General features: G+C 43.9%; 1 protein-coding gene across 1 annotated transcript in view; it reads right to left on the bottom strand.

Annotated features, from left to right (window-relative positions):
- Positions 1-4,628: 4,628 nt before the first annotated feature.
- LOC126481948 (uncharacterized) overlaps positions 4,629-12,723 on the bottom strand; it is a 49,171-nt gene continuing 41,076 nt past the window's right edge. The window contains exon 4 of the mRNA XM_050105907.1: positions 4,629-4,874. Coding sequence (XP_049961864.1) covers positions 4,629-4,874 — 246 coding nt within the window. The remainder of the gene's footprint in view (positions 4,875-12,723) is intronic.

The following is a 12,723-nucleotide window of genomic DNA, read 5'->3' as shown; positions in this document are numbered from 1 at the left end:
ACAGACATGCACAGTAGTTAATTTTCTTGGTGAACAGTATTACTTGGTACTACATTGCCTACTTGGGCTGGCACCGTTCCTTCATTTACAATATTACGGTTTACTTTGTGGGCCTGGGTGGCCGAGCGTTTCTAGGCGCTACAGTCTGGAACCGCGCGATCGCTACGATCGCAGGTTCGAATCCTGCCTCGAGCATGGATGTGTGTGATCTCCTTAGGTTAGTTAGGTTTAATTAGTTCTAAGTTCTAGTGGACTGATGACCTTAGAAGTTAAGTCCCATAGTGCTCAGAGCCATTTGAACCATTTTGAATAGTTTACTTTAAAAATACCTTAAAACTGATTTGAATCCCGGTAGTTCAGCTGCTGATACCTATCAAACACAACACACCAACCCGAATATCTTTTCATTAACACACGATCACGGTCATTATAAATTCTTTTCACAGAAGTGACCTTATCGGCGACTTACTATTGTAGTGTTAGAGGGAGTGTTTTATGTCTTTACGCGTAACAGGATTAAAAGTAACCGATAACGTTATAAGACGAATCTTGCTGAGAAGGAGAAAATGAAAGCTTTCTGATCTAATAAGAAACAGAAGCTTTGACTAAAGAGTAAAAACAGCCCCGTGGTTCTAAGTAGGCCTAAATGAAAAGAAGAGGAAGATGAAAGGAAAAAGGAGCGTATGTGGCAGCAATAATGGTTTCACAATATCTTTACTCTTGATAGATTCTTGACATTACACTCCTTAGTTTCCAGATAGTGTAGCTCAAGGTACTTTGATAGAATTGAAGGCCGCGTAGCCTTTTATGGAGGAATCACTAATAATGTAAAGGTACTGCTCACCTGTATGACGTACCCTGCCTCCTGCTCTTGGTTGTCTCTGAACTGCAGCACAGCTAGTGCAGTTGAAAGGCGTGTCTGTGTTAGCAGCGTGGGGACTGTCGAGTGAGTGGAGAGTAATATGGAGGTGAGGCGGTGCTCTCGTTAAAGACATTAAAGCGGATACGATACAGTTAAACGTGGAGAGACGAGATGAAACTGCATGTAATTTGAGCAGAATGTATCTTAGATTGCATTTTTCATATAAGTACAAGAATGAGCGGTGGTAATTGACCTATTTTGTGAAAGGTGTAATTATAATTTCAGAATTATGATGTAAGAGCTATGGAAGAGAATGACTGACATTTGAAAATAAATTCCAAAAGTTTCGTTAAATTTTACTTGACCTGTCATCTGTTATAATACGAGGTCAATTAAAGTTCCACTTTCAAAACACTATGAAAGGAGAACCACACTTCAGAATGCCGTTAAATTTGAACAGTATATTATTGACGCAGGGGGAAGCATCATGGAACAAAAAATATTAACCAAAATGTGACAACTAGCCGGCGCTTTCAGACTCAGTATATGCAGACCAGCAGATGTGCGACACAGGGCAGTTCCTCAGTTTGAGTCCCAGATGCCTAACATGACTGTCTCCATGAAGGATTGCGCGCAGATGGTAAATATATTTTACAAGAAAGGTGACTGTGTGCCAACAGCCCTGTAGAAGTTCTGGACGCTCGAGGGTGTGAAAAAAGGCATTGTTCCGGTGTCTACTGTCGGTGTGCCGAAAATAATTACAATAGTTGAAAACAAAGATTCTGTTGAATTAAAATGCGGCAGAGGAAGGCAAACAGTTGATCCAACATCTGTAAAAAAATGGTTCAAATGACTCTAAGCACTATGGGATTTAACATCTGAGGTCATCAGTCCCCTAGACTCAGAACTACTTAAACCTGACGAACCTAAGGACATCACACACATCCATGCCCGAGGCAGTATTCGAACCTGCGACCGTAGCAGTAGTGCGGTTCCGGACTGAAACGCCTAGAACCGCTCGGCCACAGCGGCCGGCCCGACATCTGTCCAAAATGTAGCCAAGGGCACTGCAGGAAGGGTCTAGCTGTGGTGTGCAAGCATGTAGTGCACGGGGAACTGCCCAAATGTTGGACTTGTCTGCGAGCATGATGCCTAAAATTTTGCGAAGCATCCCACATTGCTATCCAGAGAAAATCACCAGTGTTCAACAGTTGCTTCCTGCTGACTTGCCAGCAACATGAACGTCTGCAATTTCTTGCACATTTGGAAGTGAATGGCCGTGAAACATTCTGTGGAAAGACGAAGGCCATTTCCATTTCCAATAACATGTTAATACGCAGAGTTGCAGGATATGGACAATGGAAAATCTGCATGTACATCAAACGGTACCACTTCTTTCTCCAAAGGTGAGTGTGTGGGTTGGGTTCACGGCATCATTTACCGTAGGGCCATATGTTTTCGAGGAGATGAATCATGCGGGTCCTTTTACCTGTGCCATCACTGGTAAACGATAGGAGAGTGTTTTGCACACCAACGTCAATCGAACCCTTCATCGTCATGGGTGTGGGGTAGGACCATTTTTATGCAAGATGAGACTCCTCGATACATTGCACAGCCAGTGAAGGGACTGCTGGTGTGGCATTTCAGAATACTAGAAATATCAACTGTCATTTCCCTACAATCTGATTATAATCTGTGTGAATTCTGGCTGTGGGATTATATGAAAGATGTTGTGTTCAGTGTTCCAATAACGAACATACCTGAATTGAAGGTACACATTGTGCAATACATTCTGAATGTGGCCTCCAAGACGCTCTGATCTGTTGTGGAATGTGTTACTTCTCAGTTTCAACTTGTGGCAGAAAATGTGGACAGCATAGTTAGAAACCAATGTCATTATACTTTTTATCGAGTTTTTGGCACCAGGACAATTTAAAATCGGTGTTATTTTGGTTTTTTCGCGTCAGCGCAACTAAGAACCGATTTTTACCAACCCATGTGGTATAACCTTGCCACGGTGGATGTTGTTACCTAACAGTGCCAACTGTTGACTGCTGAACTTGTGCAGTCATGCACATTGAACATCACAGATCTCATAATGTGGAACTCAAGACTATATCTGTTGCACTGTGATGGTTCAAATGGCACTACGCACTATGGCACTTAACATCTGAGGTCATCAGTCCCCTAGACTTAGAACTACTTAAATCTAACTAACCTAAGGACATCACACACACCCATGCCTGAGGCAGGACTCGAACCTGTGACTGTAGCAGCAGCGCTGTTCCCAAATGAAGCGCCTGTACTGTGATTTTATCTGTTATTTGTATATCTGGGATTTCCTCCCAAAACCCTGGGTCGATTTCAACAAAATTTGGAACAAAGACAGCTGGTCTCATGAGTATCAGCATCGTGGTGCTCGTTAAGTCCTATCTCCAATAGGAGCTGAGATATGTGCAAACGTGTTTTTTCCAGCCCTTGGTGTGTAGGCTGCTGTGTATGACAGATATGTTGCGTGGGAAAGGTACTGGCCTGCCAAATCAACCTGCTTTGCAAGGCAGCCTAATATCAGGGGCAAGATATGGTATACTGGCCCCCAACATGTAGGCTACCTTGCATGTCATGCTTGTTGTGTTGGAGTAGTATTGGCCTGCTTTATCGACCTGCATTGCATGGCGACCTGTTTGTCAGAGGTAGTACGTATTTGATTTTTCTACCCCCAGCTGTGTAGTGTGCCCTGCATGACAGGCATGGTGTGGCAGTAGTACACGCCTGCTTTACTGAACAGTACTGCAGAGGCTATAAGTGGCGACAAGCATGTCTGGGGACACGTTGAGAGGTGGATACAGAAGGGGATGGACAATGTGAGGGAGAAGAGGAAATAGATAGAGTGGAAGAGGGGGGATGCATGAGGGAGATTGAAAATGTAGAGGGGTGACAGGCAGCTGGAACTGAAAGATGGGTGAGATGGACAGAGATTGGAAGAGGAGGATATGGTCAGAGGGGATGGGGAAGCAAGATATGGTTAGAGACAAGGGCTGGAGGAAATGGAGAAATAGAGGGGGGAAGGAGATGAAGAGACAGAGAGAATGAGGACGTGGAGATAGATACAGGTGCCAGGATGAGGTGGACAGACAGAGGGAGGCAGAGATGGAAACAGAGTGGGAGAGGAGGAGGAGTGTTCAATGTGTGTGTCAAATGCATATGCAGGTAAAGTCACGCACAAAAGTCTAGTTATTAAAGATTTTCCCAGTCAGTACTAACACATAACAATAATAATAACTATAACAATGGTCATATTGGTTGGGGTACACAGTCACGATTGTGACAAAATGATGGATGTGAGCCCTACAACCAGTTAAACATACTGATTCGAAAATTTATCAAGCTGGGGTCACTTACTAGTAGGGAGCTTATGCGCAGTGGGATGGTCTACGTGATCTGAGTCACTGTAGTGACCAGATTTCTTTGATGGTGGGATTGTTGTTCTAACAGAAGGAGAGTTTGAATCACTCTTCCGTTAAATAATTGTCCAGTGAATATTACAAAGTAGGTTCCGCAGCAGGCTTTGCTAACACTGCCCCAAGGGGCACAGTACTCGTAAGTGTGCTTGCGGGCAAGTGAAGGTAGTATGTGCTGCACGCCACGGTGTTCTGCGTATGTCAACCTGAAAGAACGGTGGTTGTCAAAGAAAACAGTGGTGTAGAAAAGACGTCAGGTTTATTTTCAGGAAGAGACAAAAGACAGACGAGCACAGGTTGGGGCGTCAGGGCCGGCGCGGCGTGGGCCGCTGCTGCGAGGGAGGGCGGCTGCGCGGCGCCAGCTGCAGGCGCGTGCACTGCAGCGCGAGCTGCGCGTCCACGGCCGTGGCCGGCGACACGGGCGCCGCCTCGCCGTCGCCGTCGCTGCCGCTGCAGCTGCACTGGCTGCGCAGGCACAGGCTGCAGTCCGCCTCGCTGCCGCTGCTGCTGCTGCCGCTGCTGCTGTTCTCTCCGTGCTCCCTGCCCCCCGCCTGTCACACACCACCAAACACATCTTCACGCTTGTGTCTAGCTCACAGTCCATTAAAAATTCACATTTTGCGCGCTGTTAATTCACAAGCTATCACTGAAAGAAATATTCCAAGGGTATATGCGTGTGATTCCCAACCTGCGGTTAACTACCTCCTGAGGGGTAAAATTAAATTTTCTGAGGAACAAAAACTAAACCATTCATTCTGTTTCAGTTGTGAAACTATATTATTTTCAAAAGATCATTGCTATTATCACAATTTTGTAAGACTCTAATACTGGTTATATAAGTTATCAATAATTACTTTTTCTCAATTTGCAGCAACAATGCGGTGGAGGTTACAGATGCCTGATATAGTTCACCCACTACACACATATGTTGTGCTTTCTACCATACATCATTGATGATAAAAGTGGCACATATACGTAGTAAATGCTAAATATCTCAAGAAAATGTCTTCTCCCATTTGTAGATAGTACCTTCGAAACAGATAAATGAATTAATTGACAGCACGACTCACCAGTAACAACATAAGGGCTACTGTAGTGTTGTACACATTACTACCAATATTATTATTATTATTATTATTATTATTATTATTATTATTATTATTATTACAATTAAGGAGTGTGGTCAGGCACAAAGCATTAAAAGCATGAAGCCTTCCAATTTCCGCCACTTCCGAAGTAAAAACTGTAGCAACGAAGTGATTTACTAACAGTAAGTATAGTGCACACATTTTAACTTGGTTGGTTTTAAATGGGGTTGGAGCGTGCAGGCAAGCAAATGCACCAATGGAGAGCAGTAATGCAGGAGAAAAAGTATGTTTTACGACAAGCTTCTGCCCTCAATGTGGGTAGTGAGCATTTCTTATCTGAGAAGGAGTCGTGGGTAGCACTTGCGAAGGACCAAGAATTCCCAGAGCATTCATTCGAAGAGACACACGCACAAACTAAAAAAACCACACATTGCGTGTTTTACCACCACACAGCGAGACCTTCAGAGGTGGTGGTACAGATTGCTGTACACATCGGTACCTCTAATACCCAGTAACACGTCCTCTTGCATTGATGCATGCCTGTTATACGCCGCGACATACTATCCACGAGTTCATCAAGGAACTGTTGGTCCAGATTGTCCCACACCTCAACGGCGATTCGGAATAGATCCCTCGGAGTGACTGGTGGGTCACGTCGTCTATAAACAGCCCTTTTCAATATATCCCAGGCATCTTCGATAGGGTTCATATCTGGAGAACATGCTGGCCACTTTAGTCGAGCGATGTCGTTATCCTAGAGGAAGTCATTCACACGGTGTGGACGATGGGGGCGCGAATTGTCGTCCCTGTTGCCGATATGGTTGCACTATGGTCGGAGGATGGCGTTCACGTATCATACAGCCGTTACGGCGCCTTCTATGACCACCAGCGGCGTACGTCGACCCTACATAAAGCCACCCCAAAACAGCAGGCAATCTCCACCTTGCAGCACTCGCTGGACAGTGTGTCTAAGGCGTTCAATCTGACTGGGTTGCTTCAAACTCGTCTACGAAGATTGTCTGGTTGAAGGCATATGCGACACTCATAGGTGAAGAAAACGTGATGCCAATCCTGCCCGGTCCATTCGGCATGTTGTTGGGCCCATCTTTACCACACTGCGTGGTGTCGTGGTTGTAAAAATGGACCTTTCCATGGACTTCGGGAGAGAAGTTGAGCATCATGCAGCCTATTGTGCACAGTTTGAGTCGTAAAACGACGTCCCATGGCTGCACGAAAAGCATTATTCAACATGGTGGCGTTGCTGTCAGGATTCCTCCTACCTGTATGTAATGGTCATCCATTTCAGTAGTAGCCCTCAGCGAGGGATGTCATCGACAGTTCATGTCTCTCTGTATTTCCTCCATGTCCGAACAACGTCGCTTTGGTTCACTCCGACACACCTGGACACTTCCCTTGTTTAGAGCCCTTCCTGGCACAAAGTAACAATGTGGACGCGATCGAACCATTGACAGTCTAGGCATGGTTGAACTACAGACAACACGAGCCATGTACCTCTTTCCTGGTGGAATGACTGGAACTGATCGGCTGTCTTACGTCCTCCGTATAATAGGCGCTGCTCTTGCATAGTTGTTTGCACCTTTGGTCGGGTTTAGTGACATCTCTGAACAGTCAAAGGGACTGTGTCTGTGATAGAATATCCATATTCAACGTCTATCTTCAGGAATTTTACGAACCGGGGGGAGGGGAGCGGAGCAACGGGGGGGGGGGGGGGGGGGGGTACTAGCTAATATCTAATTACATTCAAGGGAAATGGTCTAAGAAAGGTTGGAACAACTGTTATAAACTGTGTGACCGTTTTATTCTGAACATATTTGTTGTGACGTATCTAGCCACACCTGTCGTTAATGCTCGGTGAATCCCCTAAAACCTGCATCCATTTTACGAGGGGTTGCTGACAAGGAATGCCTCCGAATTTTTTATGCTGAAACTCTTAAAGCTATCTTAAATAAAACAAACGTTATTAACATTCCACTTCTTTATTATTCATGTCCATATATTTACAGCCCTCTGCAGCTACAGAATGCCAAACTATAGCGTGTAACATGAACGTGTGTAACGCAACTATGCCGATGCGTCAGAAACAGCGTGTTGTAATCGAGTTTCGAATTCGAAGAGTGTGTCCACACGTGAAACACCCTCTCCTTCGGCATGACAACGCCAGACTACACACGAGCGCTGCCACGTCTGAAACAATCCGACGCCTTGGATTCACTGTCATCGAACATCATCCATACAGTCTCGACTTGGTTTCACCCGTTTTTCATCTGTTTCCAGAACTTAAAGAACACCTTCGAGGACTTCGCTTTGATAGCGGTGAAGCGGTGCAGGTGGAGGTGGAGGTGAGGTTGTACCACAATCAACAAAGCCAAATACTCTACAGTGATGATATCAACAAATTGGTCTCTCGCTGGAATGAACTGCTCGTCGGTGCAGTAATTATTTTGGCTGGTTGGTTGGTTGGTTGTGTTGGGGAAGGAGACCAGACAGCGAGGTCATCGGCCTCATCGGATTAGGGAAGGACGGGGAAGGAAGTCGGCCGTGCCCTATGAAAGGAGCCATCCCGGCATTTGCCTCGAGCGATTTAGGGAAATCACGGAAAACCTAAATCAGGATGGCCGGACGCGGGATTGAACCGTCGTCCTCCCGAATGCGAGTCCAGTGTCTAACCACTGCGCCACCTCGCTCGGTGATTATGTTGAGAAATAAGTATGTGTACATGAAGAATAAAGATGTATAATGTTAATAACCTTTGCTTTATTTACGAGGGTCAGTCCGTAAGTCATAGTAACTATGGTACACCGTTCGAACATGTGCCATCACCGTAATCACGGTAAATTCATTCGAAGGCCCGCGGAAAATGTTACTGAAATCAACCGACAAATTGCCACCGTATGCGAGGATGGCTCGGTATCGGTGCCTGAAACATTCAAGGCGAGGTTGTTCGTGCTACAATATATATCATCCACCACCCACCCTACTCACCAGTCCCCAAACGGCACGATTTCAACCTCCATCCACAACTGAGGAAACCATTATGTTGGAGACGCTTTGCAAACAGGGCGAATGGCTTACGGCATTTCGGCGACAGATGGCACACATTGATGGCAATGTCAATGGCATCCAGCGCCTTCCCGCCTTCTTCGCCGTTGGCAACTCTGCGTGTATGCACTTGGGGACTATTATGAAGCACAGAAATTGATTTTAATTCATTTTGTTCCATATGTACTGGTGCACAATAAATTTACACAGACATCTAATGCGTGTGTTTCATCGACACAGTTACACGACCTCCTGTGTAGCAATCCTATTTTATGTTGGTATTCAGGTACACACTGCCGTATCAGTTAAATGCACATCGTGGAATTCTCATGTTGTCACATTATCGCAAGATATACCATAGTTGCCATGACTTATGGAATGACTCTTGTAAAAAGCTTTAGAGTTTTCACATAAAAAATTCGGAGGCATTACTTCTCAGCACGCCCTCTTACCTCGTGAACGGTTCAAAGATATCGAGACATTTGTATCAACTAAGATATGTTTTAAATTAAACAATATATTTTAATGGCATTCGAATGCTCTCGAAAAGACAACTACATTGGTATTTCAGTAATTAATGTTTACATTGCAACGTTGCGCTGAATTACTGAAAAGCAAGGAAGATTAGGGTTTAATGTCTTGTCGACATCGATACGGCGACGGATCACAAGCTCGAAATGTTTCAAAAGTGGTGAAGGAATCAATCGTGTCATTTTCCAGAGAACTACCATGGCATGTGCGCAGAGTGATTTAGGAAAATCACGGAAAACGTAAAACGTACGTGGTTTTTGAGAAGTGATGGTCAGTATTCGGGGATAAAACAGGAATGATCATTCGAAACAAAAAAAAAGTCAAGTAAACGTGGGCTCTAAAACGCATACTTTATGAGCTATGAGCAATTCTTGATCTTCGACACTGTGAAACAAATCTTTTCTACTGCAGGTTACCTTGTACCTGAAGAGCTATGAGCACTTGTTCATCTTCGCTACTTTGAAATACAACTTTTTAAAGTATGAATTTTAGAGCGATGTTTACCAGACATTTTTTCTTGTTTTGCTCCACACTACCACTTCCCAAAATAAGGAAAGCAAAGAGCCTGCAGTAGAAGAGATTGGTTTCACAGTATCGAAGATCAAGAATTGATCATAGCTCTTAACGAATGCGTTTTAGAGCTCATGTTTGCTTGACATATTTGTTTCGAATGATCATTCCTGTTATACCATTGAATATTGACCTCCACTTCTCAAACAGCCTGTATATCTAGATGGCCGGGAGTGAATTTGAACCATTGTCCTCCCGAATGCGAGTCCATTGCGCAAACCACTGCGCCACCTCGCTCGATCAAAATATTCAAGAAATACACGAAAGTTGAAAGGGAAGGCTACTGGAGCCGCCTATTGCAGTGTTAACTGCGACAAGTGATGGTCTTCCGTGCCAAACCCCGTCGTCATATGTAGCAAAAAGAAATTCCTACGTAACCAAGATAAAATGTTTTTCCTCGTGGCCATACTCTACACGACATGGATACGATTGTTGTAAAAGGAACGAAGTGATAACTTCTAGTGTAACAGGAGGGGCTTAGGAAAGCTGTTTCAAATGTTTGAGCATAATTATGTTGAAGTGACTACCTTTTGCGTTAAGAAGGAAACAGTCGAAGATTCGATACAACGGCGGATCCTGGGATGAGTGTCCCACTTCGCGGTGTTTACACTACAATATCCGATTCCGGACACATTAATCTTTAATTTTAGCACATATGTTAGAAATTTTGGAAACATACGAATACCAACGTTAATATCTTTTACATCACTGTACTCGTCTTTTCGAGACGTTTCTAATGCCATGATAAGGTATATGATTCCATTGAAAAATGAGCTTCAGTATCACGGTTGATACAAAAGTTGAGAGGATAATCCACATAACAAAATTACATCCCTCATTGCATACTATAATTCATCGACTAACCCATTCGATTTCATGAACCGTTCTCTAAATAGAAGAGGTGCTAGTTTTATGTCAAAGGTTCAAATGGCTCTGAGCACTATGGGACTTAACATCTGAGGTCATCAGTCCCCTATAACTTAGAACTACTTAAATCTAACTAACCTAAGGACATCACACACACCCATGCCCGAGGCAGGATTCGAACCTGCGACCGTAGCGGTCGCGCGGTTCCAGACTGAAGCGCCTAGAACCGCTCGGCCACACAGGCCGGAAATTTTATGTCATTTATCGTTCCTAGCCAAGGAACGTTTTTTGTGCCCTAGTGGTAGAGCCGTGTTGGTCAGAGAAGTTGGAATCCATTCTCCACTGGGACAGGCCATTTGTCACGAAAGATATGCGGCTTTCTATCGCGCTGGCTGGCTGTAATGGTTTAGTCAGATAATGTATTAATAAAATATGCATTAAAAAGAAATATTAAACAGTGAGAACTGAAGGGAAACCTAAGCAAATAATTATTTGCTTAACTACATGAAAAAACTTATAAAATTACGGTCAGACGCTGTATTGGCAGCATTCTTCTGGTTGAGCTCAATTCGAGCAACCGTTCGGAATGAGGCTACACTTAAGATACAGTTGAGTGCGTGCTCGGAGCAGGGCTGTCCGAGTCGAAGCGTGAATATCGTGTTTCCATGTTGTGAGCACTCATTTACTAATAATGGGAAACAATGCTTCAAATCACGTAGTTTATTCAGCTCCTCGGTTGAAGCTCTCCAATAGGTCAAACAAACAACTGCGCATACGTGCTGACCTCCGTTGTATACGTTCAATATCCCCTAATAGGCTAATCTGGTTCGGTCCTACACATTTCAGCACTATTCTGGGATGGGTAGCTCGAGCGTTTTGTAAGTAGCCGCCTACGTAGCCTGATCTCATTTTCCAGTATCGAACAAATAAATCTAAGTCTGTCACTTGCTTTATCTACGACTGATCCTATATAATCGTTCCATTTGTATCCTTACATGTCACATCCTTTACCTACGACTGATTCTATGTAATGGTTCCATTTATATCCTTTCCAGTCACGTGCTTTATCTACGACTGATACTATGTAATAGTTTCATTTATATTCCTATTTACTGTTAAATCCTGCTATCTGCATGAGTTAATCAATTTCAATTGTGATTCATTAATATTGTAGCCATGAAATACAATATTTTATTTCGTTCTGAGAAGTCCACAATTTTGCTTTTCTGCATCCTGGTCTTTGCACCACTTTGAAATATTATCAAGATCTGGCTGAATATCTGTGTAGTATTTTCAGGCAGTCTTCATTTGATAACCGTTTCGAAAGAAAAAATAAAGATTAAATAAGAGGGGAGCAGTCACCTGATCAGCGCCAACCTACTGGTAATGCACGTGAACATGCGTTTTCACAGAAACAGGCCCCTGTATAGTCTGTCTGTAAACTGAAGAGCGAGCAGCGCCTTTGGTGGGGGAAGTGGCCTTTCCCGGAAGAACGCTGCCACTGGCCTACAGGGCCACCCAAAATCAGTTGCCCTGTTACCCGTCTAGCGGTGTAGTTCAGCGTGCAGTGATATACTGATATACGTCGTTTCTGTTTGTGGAATCTTTGTTGCCAGCGTCAGTCAGTTGACTTTGTGTACTTACTGATATACTTCAGTATCCCAAAGTGATGGATAATCGCCCTGCATTGCAAGAAAATGTGCGGAATACGAAGAAGAGGAGGTATTTGCGGAGTAACGAGCGTTCGATCGTCTCTAACGTTATTACAGCGTGTGTTAAGGAGGCAACACAAAAAGAACTGTTGGTTAACATTAACAGCCCCAATCAAAGGGCTGCAGTTTATGCAAACGTCAGCCTCGCCACTATAGGACGCATAAGGAAGGAACGTCAAAACAAGCCGCATGGTTTACTGGAATCGCCGCGAAGGAAAACTGATAATTTAGGGAGGAAACCCATCGTCATAGACAGTTTCACAAAATCAGTCATTCGACAAACGATGGAGGACTTTTACATAAACCAAAAAATAGTGCCGACATTACGGAAATTGCTTAATGCCGTGAAACAAAAAATACATTTTCCTTGGCAGAAAGATGTTTTACACAAGACATTGCGTGAAATGGGATTTACCTGGAAAAGATCTGTAAGTAAACGAAAGATTCTCGTAGAAAGAACGGATATAATTGACTGGCGATGTAAGTATCTGATCCAAGTGAGGAAATTAAGGGAGCTAGGCAGAAAATTCTTTTATATTGATGAAACTTGGGTGGACAATAACATTACTTAC

Source organism: Schistocerca serialis, chromosome 5, assembly GCF_023864345.2.
Source record: "Schistocerca serialis cubense isolate TAMUIC-IGC-003099 chromosome 5, iqSchSeri2.2, whole genome shotgun sequence".
Lineage (NCBI taxonomy): Eukaryota > Metazoa > Arthropoda > Insecta > Orthoptera > Acrididae > Schistocerca > Schistocerca serialis.
This window is presented reverse-complemented; position numbering and strand designations above follow the sequence as displayed.